This window comes from Panthera uncia, chromosome D4 (assembly GCF_023721935.1).
Source record: "Panthera uncia isolate 11264 chromosome D4, Puncia_PCG_1.0, whole genome shotgun sequence".
Lineage (NCBI taxonomy): Eukaryota > Metazoa > Chordata > Mammalia > Carnivora > Felidae > Panthera > Panthera uncia.
In genome coordinates, this window is record NC_064807.1 from 85493147 (window position 1) to 85511965 (window position 18819).

Sequence of the window (18819 nt, forward strand, 5' to 3'; positions counted from 1 at the left end):
GGGGCGTGTTGGACCTCTAGGAGCCCCCAGGACAGCCGGCACCGGGGCGGGCCCTCTGGACACAGAATCCCTGTTGTCGAGGAGGCAGAGAGGGAGAGAGAAGGGAGGAGGGCAGCCTGGCCGGAGAGGAAAAGCAGAAACCCGGGGCGGGGAGGGAGCCAGGAGGGGATGGGCGAGGCCGCGGGGAGGAAGGGAGGCGGGGAGGCGGGGAGGCGCGGGACCCCCCGGGTGCAGGGTCCCCCCTCCCTCCGCCCCGGACGCCAACCGGGATGGTCCCGGCCGCCCCCACTCCCTCCCCCCTCCCTCGTGTGCTCCACGCGGGCCTCGATCTCCAGGCCCGTGGCTGGCAGCGCTGCGGCCGGCTTGGCCGTGTGGGGCTTAACCGCCACAAAAAGCAGCAAGGGAAGCCGCGGTGTGGGGAGCGGGCCGTCCCCCCGAGGTCCGCCGCGAACCCGGGGCAGGTGGAAGGCGGCGGCGCGGGCCCGCGGCGGGAGGAGCGCGCGGGCGGGAGACGCGAGAGAGCTCCGCGCGAGGGGAAAAGTTTCCGACCCCTTCGCCGGAGGCTGAGAAGTTTCGGCCGCGCTGGGCGGCTCCAAAGCCAGGCCAACACTGCCCCCTGGTGGGCGCGGCGCGGCGCTGCAGCGGGCGGCGGGGCGAGGGCGCGCCTCGGCCCTCCGGGAGAAAGGTTCAGAGAGGGCCGGGTGGGGGCGGCGCAAGGTCGCGGGGAGGGGGTGCGGTAGACCCAGGCCTCCTCTGAGACCCGCGGGCTGTCCAGGAAACGGAGATAGCAGGGCGGGGTAGGGGTGTCGTGGACGCGCAGAAAAGGGGATCAGGGACCGAAACCCCATCCGGTGCCCTGGGAAGGGGAGGTGTAGCCTTGCCCCCGTCCCATTCCCCACAGGGTTTCTCCAAACTGCCTAGACCTGTGGCCTTTCTTCTGGAAGCAGGGCACCCCTGAAAAGCAAATCTTCCCCATCCACTACCCTCCTGGCCCTAAGATCTCCACAGCCTATCCCCTCCAGCCGTCCTTCTGCCCCCCCCCCCCCCGTCCCCCAACTCCCCTACCCCCGCCCCGTCCCATCCTTCCCTACTCCGCAGGTGCCTGGGTGTGGATTCCGTGGCTGTTTCCTCACTGGCCAGGAGGTGGCGATAAAGACCTGGTTGGGGCCCCAGCGCAGCTTCGCGGACAGAGGGAAGGGGGGAGGAGGGGGCTTAAACTTCCGCTCAGGAGATTGGGCCCAACCTGGCAGACGGCTGTACGGGGGTGGCGGTGGGGGTCGGTGCAGGGATCAGATAACCTCCGCCTCGTCTTTTGCCGCCTCTTGATGTGATTTCGAGCACCGCCCGCTCCTCCCCCCACCCACCACTGGGGGAGAAACATCTGGCCCCCACCCACGCTGCTGCTCGCCCCCCTCCCCGTCCCCCCGGGACCAGGTGGTGTGAACCTGGCCTGGGGAACGCAGAAGGCAAACGCTTGTCCACCCAGTGGGAGTCTGCCCCCCTTCCTTCCAGGGTGGAGGTCAGCAGGTAGATAGACGCTGGGGCTGGGGCTGGGGCTCGGGGCAGGTGTGGGCTGATCTAGGTCGACAGAGGCTTGGTCCCAGACTTGGGGCGTGGCAGGGCCTCCCATCTTCCAGGAGAGGGGTTCACTTGGAATAAGCCTTGGGCCTTGAGGGTGCCTTGCCCCCACCCCTCAGCCTCATCCCAGCCATGACCTTGTCCTCTCCCTCCCTTCGGTCCAGGACTCCCAGAGAGCAGCAGTCTGGCACCTGGAGAGCCTGGTAGGGTGAGACCCGGCAGCAGGTCCCAGCCACCTGGAATGTATGTTTATTTGGGGGACAGGAAGGGCCTCTTCTCAGCCCCGTGTCCACACGTGGGCTTGGGCTCCAGTGGTCATTCACCTGGGCGCCTGCTGTGGCGTCACGGAAGGCAGGAGCCCTTAGGGCGGCCTCGGTTCAGGACCGGCGCCACGCTGGGCAGGAAGGACTCCTGGAGTGACAGGGAGGGAAGAGCTGGGCGCTGCGGGGCCTCTGGCCAGGAGACGGGGCTCTCTGGGCCCAGGGGGATTCTCTGCCACTGCCCAAGAGGGCAGGCAACTGGGGTCAGCCCCGTTTTCCAGAGGAAGAGACGGAAATGCAAAGAGAGCCCGGCGCTGGCAAGTACTGGGCTGGGGGGCTGGGATCCGGAGCCGTCCCGCCCCTTAGCCCCAGGGGGCCCGGCCACCGGCGGGGCAGGGGTGCTCTAGGAGACGCTGCCAGCAGGGGCTTACCAGCTTCTGGCTCCAGGAGCTGGGCGATCCGTCCACCTGCTCCAGGATGCTGTGGGCTTCCAGGAAGGTTTTGAGGCCACTTTGCGGCCTCTGGGTGGTGGCCCTGGGGATGAAGGGCAGGCTGCTTTTCATGGAGGCATCCTCAGAGAGGTGGCCCTGTGGCTCCTGGGGGGCCCTGAGGGGAACAGAGGTCCGTGAGCTGCATGGCCCCCGAATCCCTAGTCCCCCCGTGGTTTCCCCCGGGCCCTCAGAGGCCCAGACCCTTAGCCTGCCGGCTGCGGGGTGGGGAAGTCTACAGGGCGAGGGGGGGGGTGGTGCCCTGGTGATGCGTGTGGGTCCTGCCTCTTCCCCCTGGAAGCCTCACAGGCCCGGGCAGTCCCAGCCGAACGAGATGCTGGCCGTGGCCTCCTCCTGGGCCCTGGGGCACAGGGCTTTGGGCAAACTCTCCAGCCATCTCCCGACACTCCTGAACACCCGTTCTGATGTCATTGACCCGGTGGCTATCCCCTTCTCGATGTGGCCCTGCCGGACTGGAGGAGAGAGGGCTCCAGTGAGAACTCTACCTGGAGGGGGCACCGGGTGGCACCCCCACTCTCCCCTCCTCCCTCTGGCAGGCAAGGCCGGGCCGAACCCCGTCTCCATGGCAACCCAAGGCTCCCCAGCGCCTTATGGCTGCCTCCAGAGAAGGCTCAGGTTTTAAAACTATCTTGCGTGACTGTCTCTGCCTTTATTACCCACGCTGTGCCCCACCACGCACATACCCACTCCCGCGGCAGCCCCCACAAGGGCCTTCTTTCCCGTAGTGGGAAGGCCAGTCACGCCCCCATCGAAATCCAGAGACAATACCGAGATTTCTGCAGGGATGGAGGGAGCTGGGAAGTCAGCAGCCGAGCCCCACTCTGGTGCCCTGGGATGTGACGAGCCCCACTCTGGCGCCCCGGGATGTGACCACAGCTCCTGGGGCCCGTGGCTGACGAGGAAGCTTCTCCCAGCCAACTGCCATCCGCACGAAACCGTGTCTCCCTGGGGGAACCCCGGCTTCTCTTCTTGGCCACCGTGTGTCACCTGCTCTCGGGGCTTTGGCTTCCCCATCAAACGACGAGAAGTTGGGCGAAACTGCAGCTTCTATTTGCAATTTCCTATGACCTTAAGGGGCCTGGGGGGCAGGGTCCCTTCCTAATCAGCGAAGGTCCGGGATTTGGGGGCTTTAGCCCACAGCTAGGCTTTGGAGCAGCCTCTGCTCAAACTGCACACAGTCGGTGCTCAATAAATGGATGCAAGCTGTTGGGAGGCCCTGGGGCAGCTATATCCTGTGAAGTGAAGAGGCCGGGCAGATGGAGAAGGGGGCGGGGGGGGGGGTGCGGGCAGGGCAGGTGATAAAGGTTATACCAGAGCAAGGACACGGTATTCTTCCCACCTGCCTCTTGACACCTTTAGAAAACACTGGAAACTATGCCAACGCAGACACTACCACATCCATCCCCCGCCAAAGAGCTGAGAGCAAACTTCCATCCCAGAACCCAGGCCCAGTGACTGCCAGCTTCTTTGCTGGACCAGGCAGTGCCTGCCTCCCCCAGAGAGACGGGTTGATCTTCTGGACCTTTCTGGGCATCTCCTCAGCCAGGCAGGCCTTCATGGATACGGGGAGAAGATGCTTCCGGTGGCTTCCCGTCTTCTTCCGCCCCTGTAGGCCATGGAGGGGACCAGATGTGGGGTCAGGAGGCTGTGGGGGCCTGTCCCCAACGTGGGCAGATATGACACGTGTGAGCCCTTGGCAGGAAGAAGTCCTCCTGTGGTGCCCGGGCCTGGGCACCCATTGTTTCCTCCATGGCGGCTGCTCCCTGGTGCCTCCCACGTTGGGACACCTCTGCAGGACCTCAGCCCCTCTCCTTGGCCCTCGAGGAGCCTCCGACACTCTCCGGAGAAGCCAGTGCAGGTACCTTGTCCGTAGGGTCAGTGGATTCCTGGCCTTTTCCGGGCCGGCCCTCACTCCCAGGACCCAGGGCCGCGGCCTCTGCTCTCTGGGCTCCAGGCTGGAACTTTCTGGAGTCCTGGGGCTCCCCCTGCTGTCTGCTTACCTGCCAAGCTACGTTCCCAGTAGCGGAGCGCGCTGTCCCGCAGGGTCTCATCAGCAAATCGCACGCGGAAGGGGCAGAAACGCCTACGCTTCTTCCCCGAGCCTTCTCCCGAGGAGCTGTGAGTGAGCACAGTCTTGAGCTTGGGGGTCTGGACACCGTGGGGCCTGGCGAGAGAGGCAAGGGGGCCGGCTGAGTCCCCAGCCGCACGTTCCACCCGGGCCACGCACACCCGCTGGACCAGAGCTCGCCGTGTATGCTGAGAGCCCCAGCGGCCGGCCTCTCCTGAGTACCCCACGCCGGCCTGGCGATGGGCTCAGGCACGTAACGGGCATCCGTCAACCCGTCACACCCACACCACCCTGGGCAACATGATTATTATTCCCATTTTACAGACGAGGACAACTGAGGCACACAGAGGTGTTCTGCAACGGCCCAAGGTCCTACGGCCGGTAAAGGGTGGAGCCAAGATCCGAATCTTAGCTCCAGAGCTGGCACTCTTATACATCAAGGAGTTCAGCAGCGAGAATACGGCCCTTCCCGGCCACGTGACCCGGGGCAGCCCGCACTCACGTGTCCATTTTGCAGTTTTCCCCTTTAGGTTACGTATTGTGTATTGTAGGTGTGATAACAGCACCCTTATAAGAGGGCGCTAGGTCTCCGATAACTTACTTGAGGCATCCAGTACAGGCCTGGCCCCGGGGCCTGTGCTCAATAAAGGGCATCTGTTATTGCTGCACGTATTGCTATTAATTTCAGCCTCAAGGGCAAGGCTGCAGAAGGGCCGGCTCGATCCGTCCGTGGATCTGTTACTCAGAAACGCCACGTTCAACTTTAAGTACACACGGATTGACGTATCCGCAGCCATTTATCCGACTGTATCTCTGTGTCTGTGTGGATCCCCGGAAGGGATCCTGTCATCAGCCCACTAAGGAGCCAGGAAGCCAGGAGATGTCAGGACAGTGCCAGGCTATGGGCATTGGGACCTAGCGATCCCCCAGCTGCCTGCTCTGTGCTGGCCGCAGGGCCATATACAGGTGCACCCCAGCCCTGCCCCTAGGACTGGAATCTCAGCTTCTCCCGTCAAAGGCTCCTGGAGCCTCATCCGCCGCACCCCGCTGTCCCCTGCAGGGCCTACCAGGGAATCTCGCACACCATAAGGTGCGCAAGCATTCGGTCTTCAATGCGAAACGCTGTGAATGTGTCTCTCTCTGCCGTGTGTCATAGTGGGGATAACGAGTTCCATACTTTTCCTTATTATATCTTGGGAGAAGTGTGTTTATTTGGCCCCACTGATTTAAAGTTCCCGGGTTGGCAAATGGGTTTCGCTCCCGGCACCCACGCCGATCCGTTGGTGGCGCCGGCCTGGAGCGCTGTGTCAGGGCGGGTTCGAGGCCCAGTGGGGAAAAATGCTGTGATCCGATGATACTGTCAGCCATGGGCCCAGAACGAGAAGGAACGGCATGGATGTCACGTATTTACTCTTTGGTCTTTAAACTCATGGGCGATGTTTTTCACCTTTCACCTCTGTCTAAGCCTGTGTATGCTGGGGGAATTTTTTCTGCATTCTTTTTCCTCTCCATTAGAGCTATGGCATCGAGTCCAGGTAAGCTCTAATGCCCAGGCTCTTCTCCAGCCTCCATCCCTTGTCTTATTTCCCCCCATATTTGACATATAGTAAAACCTAATCAGAGTTAGAGGAAGGAATGGACCGATGAATGGTGGGGTGGGCAAAAGGATGAACGACTGGGCGGGTGGATGGACGGACGGACTGATGAATGAGTTCAGGAAAAGGTCTGAATAGAAGGACTGGGTCTTAGGAGGAGGCGTAGATGTACGGACGGGTGGATGAATGCCTAGACAGACAGGCATGTGGACTCATCTCTGGCTTTATAACGAGATTACAGATGGACAGTATCCTGGATTTACAAGTGCGTGGAAAGGTTTGTAGATGACTGATCATCGGATTCCTGGATGGTGCATAGAATTGTCAGAGTTTGTGGATAGAGGGATGACCGGCTAGATGGACGAATGGATGGAAGACCTGACTCATGGATGGACACATAGATGGATGTGTCGGTGGACAGGTGGATAGATTCACAGGTGAAAGACAGAGGAAAGAACAGAAGAAACGCTTTCTCCCACCCCCCATAACGCCAGCCTCTTGTAACTCACTGGTTGGCCTTTTTGAAGGTGATGAATTGTGAGCGATCTCTCTTCAGGGTCCCCAGGGCAGGTATCTGATGCAGCAAAATCTTCTTAAGACTATTCTGGAAGTACGATGACTGACCCCTTGAAGACACACAAGCCACACCTGGCGTGAGTGGCCAGGGTCCCCCCCCTCGGAGCACTGATGGCAACCCTGTCCCCAAAAGCAGGTCAGCGACACTCACCGCAGGTCTGAAGGGAAGGAACAGTGGGGACACCGGGGAAGATGCTGGCAGTGCTCTGACACACTCTTTTTTGATTGCCGTGCTGAGGATGCTGGGAGCCAGGAGGAGGGGGGAAAGAGCTATGAGCCTTCCCTTGGGGACAGTCCTCACTAGGCTTTTCCTAGCTACGCGGCCTTGGGCCTCAGTTTCCTCATCTGTACTACAGGGGCAATGGTAGACCCGCCCTCAAGGGGCGGTCGTCCGGGCTCTGCCAGGCATCCTCAACTAACAGCCGCTTCATTCATTCCAGAAATGACTCCGCCCCGCCCCCTGGGGTCCTGGGCGGGGCCTCACTCGGTGGCGTCGCCCGGACGCACTCTGCCCCCGTCCGCTGCAGGAACTCCCGGAACTTGCTGGGGAGGAGCTCTCCTTGGAGCGCGAGCAGGGAGTCCGGGGTCTCCCTGGCCGAGCCCCTGCAGGGGTCCTCGCTCTCTCCAGGCCTGGGGCGCCAGGGCGCGGGGTCCCGGGGCGCCCCGGCCCGGAGCAGGGGCGGCAGCAGGAGCGACCTCAGCTTCGCCCGGTTCTCCGCCGCCCGCTGGGCCCCAGTGGGCAGGGTGGGCAGGCTCAGCGGGGCGCTCCTGACACCCACCCCCAGCTCTGGGAGCGAGGACCCGCCCCACCACCCGTCGTCGCTCCCCGAGGCCCTCGAGCCCCGGGTGGCCCCCGCGCCAGATACTCCCCGGATTTGGGGCAGGGGCAAACTGGGCAGCAGCGGGTCTCTCCTTTGGCGAGCGCGGTCGCCGGGGAGCCCCTTGGGCGCCACCTGCTGGGTCCAGGGGTTGGGGGACGCCACCTGCTGCGTCCAGGGGTTGGGGTGACGCCGGGTCATGTCTGGCCCTGCGCTCAGCTCAGGGCGTCCTCACGCCTCAGTGGGGGCGGGGGGGGGTGCCGTGTGAAGTGCAGAGGAGGGTGTACACCAGCCCCCAGGCCATAGTGCCCAGAGCCGGGTCGTGTGGTTTGGGGGTAACGCCCCCGGTTCGCCAGGCAGTGAGCGGCTTCAGGCTAGAGCTCTCCTAGCCTCTGTTTCCTCACCTGCCAAATGGTCACGTCAGAGCACACACCTCTCTGAGTTGCTGTGACGTCTAGGTGAGGGGGCGCGCAACTATTATCGATGTTGTTAGCATTTTAAACTTTTTGAAATGCAGGATTTAGTCTCAGTTCCGCTGCTTACTAGCTTCGCAACCTTGGACAAGCCAGTCGATTACCTTTTCTTAGTGCTTTTATCTGTAGAATGGGGGTGACGGAGCACCTGCCTCCTTTGTGGCTCAGCACACGGGAGTGCTGCTGTCCTGTTCACGCTGTTAGCGCTCCGCGGGGAATTAAGAAACCTGGAACCGGCTTGAAAGGAGAGACCCTCCCAGCAGTTGCGAGGTCCTGCTGGGGCCCCAGGACCCCTTGGGTGGAGAGCTTGCTGAAAATGCGGATGCCCCCAGGTTCTAACTCAGTAGGTCTGGGGTGGGGCCAAGACACCTATTTTTTTTTTTTCAACGTTTTTTTTTTTTTTTTAATTTTTGGGACAGAGAGAGACAGAGCATGAACGGGGGAGGGGCAGAGAGAGAGGGAGACACAGAATCGGAAACAGGCTCCAGGCTCCGAGCCATCAGCCCAGAGCCTGACGCGGGGCTCGAACTCACGGACCGCGAGATCGTGACCTGGCTGAAGTCGGACGCTTAACCGACTGCGCCACCCAGGCGCCCCAAGACACCTATTTTTAACAAACTTCCCCTTTGGGAGACAGAGCTCCACGCCTGCCCCCAGCATCTTGACGCTGGGTTGGGGGGGGGGAGATCTTGGAGCCTGGTTCCTCCCTATCACACCCCACCCCCAGATTATTGTCAGCTCTGAGCTGGCTCCTGCTATCACACTCACCCTAGTGGGGCTTCTGGGTGAGTCCTGAGGAGGTCCCTTGAGTTAGGAGCCCCCTAACTGGTGGGTTGGTCCTTGAGAGAGCCCATCTTCCCAGCCTGGTCCATCTGCTGGACCCTCCCTGCTCTCCCTCCAGGCCTCCCTCTTGGGCCTCTTCAGGGTCATTGTGATCCGCCCCTCACCCAAGGCCATGTGAGGAGGGGTGGTCTCTCAGGCCTGGAGACAGAGGGTGGGGCTTTGTGCCCAGAAAGCCAAAGCTGCCCGCACAAGGGGGTGGTGGGACTCCTGACCAGGGCAGCCGGGCCCAAGCCAGCGGTGGAAACGCCAGGGTTCCGCTACCCTCTCTGGATTTGGGAGGCCCAGGTGGGTCAAGTTTGGGCTGGGTAGGTCTGGAAGCCCAGCTTCCACTGGAAGGCTGGGCAGTAAGAAGGCAGTAGGCTTGGAAACCAAGAGAACTGATTTCCAGTCCAGGCTCTGCTTCTATTTGCTTCGCAATGCTGGACAAGCTGTCCTTTCTCAGGGCTCCGTGGTAAAACAGACTGTTGGACCCCATCCGTGACTCTTGGCTGGGAGGAGGCAGGGGAGAAGCTTGCGTTGTGAAATTGGAGTGGGGGAGAAGGATTGTTTGGCCCAGCAATTTCACTGGCATGGTATAATTTGACAATTTTACAAGTCGGCCTGGAGGAAGTATCATAGCCGATGTATTTCCATTTTCTGCAAATACTCTTCAACCAGGGATGGAAGGGTGTACCTCCCTGGGAAGTTGGAATATTGAGTGGGGAAGGTGAACATTTTTTTTTTTTTAAAGTTTATTTATCTTAAGAGAAAGCATGAGCAGGGGAGGGGCAGAGAGAATGGAGAGAGCACGAATCCCAAGCATACTCCACACCAGCGCAGAGCCCAATGCGGGGCCCGAACGCATGAACTATGAGATCATGACCTGAGCCAAAGTCAGATGCTTAACGGACTGAGCCACCCAGGCACCCCAGGAAGGTGAATCTTTTTATATCTATTCCCTGGAAAGGTGAACATTTTTTACGTTTATTCTAAGAGTACATGAATTTTTTAAAAAAAATGGATGAGGAACACCAGACTGACTACATGATTTCTTTTTTTTTTTTTTCAATGTTTACTTATTTTTTTTTTCTTTTTTTTTTCAACGTTTTTTATTTATTTTTGGGACAGAGAGAGACAGAGCATGAACGGGGGAGGGGCAGAGAGAGAGGGAGACACAGAATCGGAAACAGGCTCCAGGCTCCGAGCCATCAGCCCAGAGCCTGATGCGGGGCTCGAACTCACGGACCGCGAGATCGTGACCTGGCTGAAGTCGGACGCTTAACCGACTGCGCCACCCAGGCGCCCCATATGTTTACTTATTTTTGAAAGACAGAGCATGAGCGGGGAGGGGCAGAAAGAGAGGGAGACACAGAATCTGAAGCAGGTTCCTGGCTCTGAGCGGTCAGCACAGAGCCTGACGCGGGGCTCGAACTCATGAACTATGAGATCATGACCTGATGAAGTTGGATGCTCCACCGACTGAACCATCCAAAAAAAAGGTAGGGGTGGATTTTTAGGCACCCCTGGAAAAGCTGGGCTCAGAGCTGCCCCCAAAGGAAGAATCCACATCCAGCAATTGAGATTGTTCAGGATTTATCCTCTTCCCTTAGAGACCACGGAAAATGAAGCTTGGGAGAGGGGCCCAGGCCAGGGGAACCAAGTCTGATTTGGAGTACTCTGGAAAGAATGCCAAATAATATATATACATAAACAGATTTGGGGGACTCAGCTGCAGCCTGTCCCCCTCCCCAGCTTTCATGTCATTAGAGCAAACACACCTGAAGTATTTCCTGTGTGCAAAGCCCAGAGGAAGGCATCTAAGACCAGGACATCAGTTTAGGAAAAATGAACTTATGATAAATACTGTCTATTTACTGACAGCACACTGCAGGCACAGGGCTGAAGGCTCCACCAGCAATATCCTACAAATTTAACACTCAGAGCATTGGGAAGTGAGTAAGCATGCCAGTCTGGAAGAAGAGGTCTCCTTGGAGAGGGTCACAAGGCCTACCACGTGCAAACCCATCATATTTCCATCAAGATTGCTTTCAGGTATCCCTCCAGAATTTCTACACATGGGAGGAACCTATGGGAGGGCAGGCTTTTTGGAATGGAAACTTCAAGGATTTGTTCTGCTTAATTGAGGTAGCATCCCCTTGGCGCCATCAAGGGTTGTTTTTCTTCTTTTCTTTTTTTCTTTCTCTCTCTCTTTCTTGGCTCTGCATATTATTTTAAGGTGCAAATTGTTATGGGTACGATTTGGGGAATGAGGCTCCTCCCCTCTTTCTCCCCGGTGGAAAACCCACAGAACGCTCGTTTTTGAAAGTCCAGCCTTCAGCCTCCAAACGAACCGGTGCACGTGCTGGAGGCAGGAGAGGCTCGGTGGCGCCCAGGCTCTTTTAAGTCTGAGAGGCGCTTCCAGGAACCAGAAAGCCGACCGGGGCGGGGCAAACCGGCCGTGGGGCGGAGCTAGTCGCGGCCCCGCCCCCGGGCGCCCGGAAGTGACGTGTGCGGACAAAGGCAGCGCGCGCCGCGAGGTGTCGCGTCTGGCCGTGGTCTGACGGAGCTGGTGGTGGGCTTGTGGGGGGTTCGCCGCCGCCGCCGCCCTCCCTTCGGCTTCCTGTTCCTCGTCCTCTTCTCCCGGGTCCCGGGAGCCCCCACCCGGGGTGAGTAGCGCGAGGCGGAGCGGCGGCCGGCGGGGGAGAGGTGGCCCCGACCGCCAACTGCCTCGGCGCCCTGAGGTCCCGGCTCGTCACGTGACCCGGCGCGAGCTGCCGGGGCCCCACGTGCGCGTCCCGGGGAGGTCGGACAAGGGGGCCGCTGGGGGCTGGTGGAAGGGGAAGGCCGGGGCACCCCGAGCCTGCACGGGGCAGCCCCTCCCCCGACGCCCTTCCGGGGTCGCAGCTAGTCCCTTTCCCTGCCTGAGCCTCAGTTTCCCCTGGAGAAGCGGGGATAAGGAGAGCAGGCCCTCGGAGAGTCGGTGTCAGGGTTCAGTAAAATGCTCAGGTCAGAGCCGGGCACAGAGCAGTGCCCGCTGCATGGGAGTTGCTATCTTATTTCACCTTGGATCCAGCCCCAGTTACGGTCGACACAGGTGCCGCTCAGAAGAGAGCTCGCCAGCCAAGAGCCCTTGGAGCCAAGGTCAGCCTGTTTGCGGAGGGGCTGCCAGATCGAACGAAAGGCCCGGGCTCTGCTGCCCATCAGCGCGGCGGGTTGTCTCTGGGACCGAGACAACTGGTGTCAGAGGCCCTGACGGTGGGGTGGGGCAGGATTGCAGACGGTCTGGACGTATAGAATCATTGCCCTGGTGGGGCCTTGACTGTGGTAAGACGTCTGGGTTCCCTCCGTGTGCTCTTCCTGGTTTCCTGTGTGCATTGAAGGCACATCACTCCCTTAGTGGAATGGTTTTCTAGCCGTAGATGGGGGGAGCCGGGGGGAGGGTTGGAACGCTTTGGTGGCGACCAGAAGCTACAGAGTCACAGAGATAGCGTCCCACTCCCCTCTCCTGCAGGTCTGCAAAGCTGTTTGACTGTCCTGAATCCACCACCCAGCATAACAGTAATAATGCCTTAGATGTGTCCAACGCCCTACAGTTTATAGGGCATTTCAGGGTATTTATCTCGTTTGATCTCTGGGATTGCCAGTGAGAATTGATGAGAATCTCATTTGGCAGAAATAATGCGTGCCTGGCACTCTATGGGTCACTTGATGCTGTTATACCCACCTTTAATCATCCCAGCCTTCCTGTGACGTCAGCATTGCTGTTCCTGTCTTATAGATAAAGAAGTGTGCTTAACCGAGGTGAAGTGTCTTATGCGAGCTTACACAACACAGCCAGTGAGAAGCAAAGCTAGGATTCAGACCTGGTGTATTTGACTCCACCAGAGACTTGGGTTTTTTGGTTGTTTTTTTAAAATTTTTTAAAATGGTTTTGAATTTATTTTTGAGACAGAGATAGAGAGACGGTGAGACAGCACAAGTGGGGGAGGGGCAGAGAGAGAGGGAGACACGGAATCCGAAGCAGGCTCCGGGCTCCGAGCTGTCCGAGGAGAACCCGATGCGGGGCTCGAACTCACGAGCCGGGAGATCGTGACCTGAGCCGAAGTCGGACGCTCAACCGACTGAGCCACCCGGGCACCCCAGAGCCTTAGTTTGTTTTTAAATCTCTCTGCACTGCTCCTCCCCCCCCCCCTTTTTTTTTTGGTCTTCTTTCTCCTTCCTTTGCTTTCTTTTTCATAGAGCACCTTGCCATTCCCTTATGTCCAGCTGCTGTCACCGATCCAGGGAGAGCAGGCCCTGTCCAGCAGGCTGCAAGAGGGAGGAGGTAACTCCAGGCAGACTCCTGCCTCCTGTGGCCTCCAGGCTTTTGCAGAGAGGGTGTGATGCCTCCACAAAGCACTGACCGGCACGGCTCGGACACCATTCTTTTCCAGGGATCCTGGGAGAAGCGGTAGCTGGGGCGACTGCCCACCTGTCACCCTAAACACCTTGGAGGGAAAGAGGAGGTGACAGAGCCCACTATGAGCAAAGGGCCTCTCTTCCTCTTCCGGCCCGCCTGGCGTGCACACAGAGCCAGACTGCCCTTTCCCTGGAGCCCTGCAGCCCCTCACCCCCGCCGGGCAGAGTATAGGGGGACTTCCTGCTATTTGACTGACGACTGTTCCCTCTGGCTCCCAGGGCCCCACGGAGTCACGTTTACTAATGAATCAGCTGTTGGAACAAATGTCAAAATTATGCTTGCCATGTCTCGGCCCAGACGTCCCTCCCCTGGCCTGTTCCTAGAATCTGCCTGTAAATGGAGTTCTGGTAAATTAGATTATTCAGAGGACCTTGACATTTAAAGAGACCATGTTGGAAGGCTTTCGGTAAAGCAAAAACTCACGTTGTCGGTAATGGCCTTCAGTGTTCCCAGTTTGGAACGGTTGGATTTCTGTAGGGTTTTCTGAAAAGTGGAAAATGACTGTGGCCACACAAGGCTCATTCTTTGGGTCATTCAGCAACCAACTAGCAAACAGCCACCTTTTATCAGGTGCTGCGCTAAGGGGGTGTGAGGTCCTGTCCCTGCCTCCAGGAAGCTTACCTCCCGGGAGGAAAGGCAGACACCGCCAGGGGAGGGTCGGGCCCCACATTTATTCTGGTCAGCTGGCGGGAGTGAACTTTCTGTCGAAGGCCTGTGTGCTGCGTGTGGTTCGAGAGCGATACGGGGGTCGATCTCAGGGTGTCGCGGGTGTTCTCCAAGGAGCTCCCGGGCCAGTGGGGAGACAGCTGCGAGGGCGAAACCAGCGGTGCGCCAAGACTGGTGGGGGTGGCTGGTGGGGAAGGGTCGGCGTTGCCAGGCCCCCAGGTGAGCGCTGCGTGGGGGCGCCGCTGGCCGATGCCGTCCTTCCTGGGTGGTGGTGGCTGTGGGGCCCCCAAACCCAGCTCCTTGGTGACGTTCAGGCTAGTGGCCCGCCCGGGGCTCACAGTCGGTTGTGACGATCCAGTGGCCGATGGGAAGCGCCTGCGTGCGGAGCATGCACTGTGGCCCCCGCCCCTGTCTGGTCTCGCTTCTGTGCTGCCGCCCCTTGGCCCGGCTCTTGCTGGTCCCCGTGTGCCCGTGGTCCCGCCGCAGCTCCCGGCCCAGCCGCCCACCTGGGGCCCTTCAGAAACCCTCGGCTGGTTGATTTCCCATTACCAACAGGCTAGACCCACGCCCCCCACCTGTCCTCGGGGGGGCCCCCCTGCAATCCAGGCCCAGTCTGCCTGTCTGAGCCCCCCTCCCATGACACCCTCTTCCTCTGTGTGCGTTCCTGCCAGCCCAGGCCGTCTCTGCCTCTGCCTGTGCCCTCCCCGGCCGCCTAGCATTCCTGGTCTTTGAGGGCCGAGCTCGGGTTGCCAACCCAGCCGCCCCCCACCCATCTGCCCCTCTCTGAGTTCCCACAGCACTTGTGGCTCAGCAAGCGGCCTGGTTCTGCCTTGTGTTCCGCTCGCTTCTGTCTCCCGCTGGACGGGAAGCTCTCTGAGGGTCGGGCTTTATCTCAGAGCAACCAGACCAGCACTTGCAAGTATGTGGTGAGCTGGCGGAAGCGTGCCCGCGCCTCCTGGCAGAGGTGTGACCCTTCTGTCCCTCCCTGGCCTGAGTGGCCGGCCCCGCCCCCGGCTCTTGCTGTGTAGCTGCCCCTCCCCTGTTCTCCCGACACCCTCTTGTCCTGTCTGCTTTCACTCTTGCCCAGATTCCACACAGCTGCCAACACAGCCTTCCAGAACACGTCCGCCTGCTTAACCTAGAGTAGCTCAGGCTCACTGCTCTTTAGGGAGGAGTGTAATGTCACGTCCCCCCGGACCCTGTGTTTCCAGTCGCGACGGCTCTCCGTGCGCCGTTCGCACCTCTCCCCCTGGAGCAGGCTTGCCCGTTGGCTCAGTGAGCTCTTCCTCACCTTTCCTTTCAGCTGATGTGTTGTCATCCCTGGGGATTCCTTCTTTGACTCCCCGGGACAGTGCCTCCCCTGGGGTGGGCCGCACCCACACCTTGTGTTTGTCTGCGGCCCCGCACGGTTGCCATTGTGTGCGGGGGGGGCGGTTTCCGTGGGGCTGTCTCCTCAGTTCCCAGCACAGCGCCTGGCACAGGGTCCGGCTCATGGTTAACAAAGGACCGGACCCCACAGCGAGCTTCATTCTGTGCTCTGCAGAGAGAGGGAGGGAGGTGTGTGGACTCCCCCAGGTCCTCCCGGGACCAGCCGGGACGTCCACCGTGGAAGGCTGGGGTTCCTTGCTTTGCTTTCCTCAAGTGTAGATTGGGGTTCTCTATAGCCGAGGGTGAGAAGCCGTCGGGTCAGGTGTCACGTACAGTAAGGGAAGGACTCACAGCCCAGGACTCTGGGTCTCCTCCTCGGGTACAAAGGGGACTTTGCAAAATGACTTGAATACAAGAGGCAGGGCCCTGTCATCCAACGCCTGTACGCGGTTTTGGGGACACTGGACATTTCCCTGCAGCAGGCAGGGTTGTGTGACCGTTGAAGCGTGGAGGTGAGACTGGGGCTCTCTGCCTTGTTGACTTGCTCTTTTTCTTGTTCAGGAGGCACTGCCGCTGAGTTTGGTGCCTGAGCTGAGTCAGTTGGTGACAGCATGACGAGTGAGGTGATCGAAGATGAGAAACAGTTCTATTCGAAGGCTAAGACCTACTGGAAGGAAGTCCCGCCCACCGTGGACGGCATGCTCGGGGGGTATGGCCACATCTCCAGCATCGACATCAGCAGCTCCCGGAAGTTCCTGCAGAGGTTTTTGAGGGTAGGCAGGTCTGGTGTGCTCTCCAGGAGCAGAGGATGTGGCCCTGGCGGCCCCACCTGGTTTGCACGGGGCGCCACCTGTTACGCGTACCCCGCAAGGCCTCTGGTTAGCCGTGGGCGTCGGTGACCCAGGCCTCAAAGGCTGGGGCGGGGGTGGCGCGTGGACCGGGGCCTCTGTCTCGAGGCTGCCAGACGGGCGCTGGCCGCCGTGCCGGGGCTCCCGGACACCAGAACGGAGTCTCCCCTTAACTGTTCGGTTCTGCCGAGGCCGAGTCCTTTGCTGTCTTGCCGAGTTTGCGGGCCCCTGGGCCGTGACGTTGGCTGTTGTGCTGAAGGCAGGCTCCCGGCTCCTCACCCCCTCGCCCGCTCTGCCCTCCTCTGTGCCGGGCTGGCATCTCCCTGGCCCTCCCCCTCCTCCCCCTCCCCCCTCCCCTCCCTCCCCCCTGGTGAGCGTCAGAGGCCGCGTGCTCCCCACGCCACGTGCTGTTCCCCCGCCCACGTTCCATCTTGCCAGGTCTGTGGAAACGGGTGAGGATCCCTGACCGCCCTTGCATTCTCTCGCCGCTTGGGTTCTTTTCACGTTCCGTTGTTTTAACGGGGTCTCGGGAGTAAGAGGGATTAAACGCACCCATTCAGGCGCTCACCTGTAAGTGCAGGTTGGCGCTCAGCTTAGAAGCGTGTGGCCCGGGACGAGAATGTGCCGCGCTCCTACCCGCTGACGACCCCACGCGCGCCAGCCCCCAGCCTGTGCCCGGTCCTCTGATTTGAGTAACTCTGGGAGCTCGGGAGGAACAGCCCCCTCACGGGGACAGGGTCCCGCTGGCTTTCTGAGCCGTCCTCACGGAGTCTGTGCCTTCCCTGCTTCTCAGGAAGGCCCAAACAAGACGGGGACCTCCTGTGCCTTGGACTGCGGAGCCGGCATAGGCCGGATCACCAAGCGGCTGCTCCTGCCGCTCTTTGGAGTGGTGGATATGGTGGACGTGACCGAAGACTTTCTGATTAAAGCCAAGACCTACCTGGGGGAGGAGGGCAAGAGGGTGAGGAACTACTTCTGCTGCGGCCTCCAGGACTTCAGCCCCGAGCCTAACTCCTACGACGTCATCTGGATCCAGTGGGTGATAGGTGAGCTTCTCGCGGCCCTCTCCACCTCCCACACGCCTCCCGCGGCAGAGGTGGGTCCCCCCCCCCCCCCCCCCCCGAGGCCTTGGGGGCCCCTGCAGCAGGCGGGGCGGCGGGGATTTCTCCCATCCTCCCTGGGTCCGCCAGGACCGTGGGAAACATTCCCTGCAAGTACCCTTTCCGTGTTGTGTCAGTACCTGTTATAGGACCCATTTGGGGGCAGTTTTGTGTTGAAAAAATGTAAATGAGCAAGAGCTTAGCTGCATTGAAGAAAGTGGAAATGAGCTTTTGTAAGTCTTCTTAAGTTTATTTTGAGAGAGCACGTACACGCGTGCAGGGGAAGGGCAGAGAGAGAATCCCGAGCTGTCGGCGCAGAGCCTGATGTGGGGCTTGAGCTCACGAATCGCTGAGACCATGATCTGAGCCGAAATCCAGTCGGGCCGCTTAGCTGACTGAGCCACCCAGGCACCCCAGTGTTTAGTAGGAGGAAGCACGGAAGCCGTGGCTGTTCCTGCTGCTCAGAGGGCAAGCCGCGCCCTGCCGCCCCCTCCCGCACCCACTTAGCCCAACGGCGCACCCCGCGTGCTCTTCCTGGGCTGCTGACCCGGCCGCAGGCCACCGTACCAGCAGCTGGCCGCCCGTTCCGCGGTGGACTCCAGACCTGCCAGGGACACACTGGGCCCGGCCCTGTATTTTGGGCTTCTAAAAAGCCTGTCTGGAGTTTTAGGGCAGGGAAGGGAAGGAACTCTGGTGTGCTCCCGCAATCCAGGCCTGACGTGGGTGGATGGAGCGTGGGGTCGGGCAGGGCCCAGAAGTCGCCCAGTGAGGGTGAGATCCCAGTTGCATGCTTTGTGACTGCCCTGGGTGGGTGACTCCTGAGCCGGTTTTCTCTTACGTCACCTGGGGGTTGGTAAACGTCTCCGGGCTGCCGAGAGCCAGGGAGGCGGTGTTCACACAGAGGGCGAGCTCAGTGAGTCGGGAAGCTGAAGGGAACGGCCAGTGGCAGGTACACGCTTGTGCCGCTCCCTAGTGACCCCGGCCTCTGCGGTCCCCAGGTCACCTGACTGATCAGCACCTGGCCGAGTTCCTGCGGCGCTGCAAGCAGGGCCTGCGCCCCAACGGCATCATTGTCATCAAAGACAACATGGCCCAGGAGGGTGTGATCCTGGATGACGTGGACAGCAGCGTGTGCCGGGGCCTCGAGGTGGTCCACAGGATCATCCGCAGCGCGGGCCTCAGCCTGCTAGCCCAGGAGCGCCAGGAGAACCTTCCCGACGAGATCTATCACGTGTACAGCTTAGCCCTGAGATGAGCAGGCACCGGCAGGAGTAAGGGACCAGCGCCGCGCAGGGTGGGGGGCTGGCAGTGGGGCAAGACCCGGAGGCTCCGTGACGATGGCTCGGGGACGCGGAACAAGACCTCGAAATACACTGTCTGCCGCCGCTCACTGGACTCTTTTTCAGAAGGCCTGACGGGGACCCAGCGGGGAAGGGTGTGGCCCACACCCTCCAGAGAGGCTGGAGCCCGGCTCTGCTGCCCTGGCAGGCGGGGACCGCGGTACAGACCCGTGTGACTCCAGGGCCCCTGGCGAGTCCCTGGATGTCCCTTACCACCACCTGGCCTTCCGGCCCCAGGCCTGGGTGCCTTAAGAGAACTCTTGGCTGTTGAGGACTTTCTCGGGGGGGGGGGGGGGGGGGGGGGGGGGGGGCGGCGCCCGACCCCGCGCCGCCGCTTCC

At 60.5% G+C, this 18819-nt stretch overlaps 2 protein-coding genes across 8 annotated transcripts; one reads left to right on the forward strand and one right to left on the reverse strand.

Moving 5' to 3' along the window:
* Positions 1 to 1774: 1774 nt before the first annotated feature.
* CD4H9orf50 (chromosome D4 C9orf50 homolog) lies at positions 1775 to 7930 on the reverse strand. The gene is made up of 7 exons (XM_049630035.1): positions 7071 to 7930; positions 6738 to 6828; positions 6520 to 6636; positions 4348 to 4511; positions 2634 to 2799; positions 2270 to 2444; positions 1775 to 1989 (listed from the first exon to the last, which is right to left on the reverse strand). The coding sequence occupies exons 1-7, from the start codon at positions 7603 to 7605 to the stop codon at positions 1921 to 1923; spliced, it is 1317 nt and encodes a 438-aa protein (XP_049485992.1). The 5' UTR covers positions 7606 to 7930; the 3' UTR covers positions 1775 to 1920.
* Positions 7931 to 8879: 949 nt separating this feature from the next.
* Positions 8880 to 18527, forward strand: NTMT1 (N-terminal Xaa-Pro-Lys N-methyltransferase 1). Of its 7 annotated transcripts, none has more exons than XM_049630080.1 (4): positions 8880 to 9005; positions 15754 to 15965; positions 16834 to 17086; positions 18139 to 18527. In XM_049630080.1, the coding sequence occupies exons 2-4, from the start codon at positions 15804 to 15806 to the stop codon at positions 18393 to 18395; spliced, it is 672 nt and encodes a 223-aa protein (XP_049486037.1). In that variant the 5' UTR covers positions 8880 to 9005; positions 15754 to 15803; the 3' UTR covers positions 18396 to 18527. The 7 variants fall into 7 exon arrangements, with proteins under 7 accessions (XP_049486037.1, XP_049486041.1, XP_049486032.1 ...); XM_049630084.1 differs by lacking the exon at positions 8880 to 9005 and adding an exon at positions 10583 to 10751; XM_049630075.1 differs by lacking the exon at positions 8880 to 9005 and adding an exon at positions 11205 to 11365.
* The last annotated feature ends 292 nt before the right edge of the window (positions 18528 to 18819 follow it).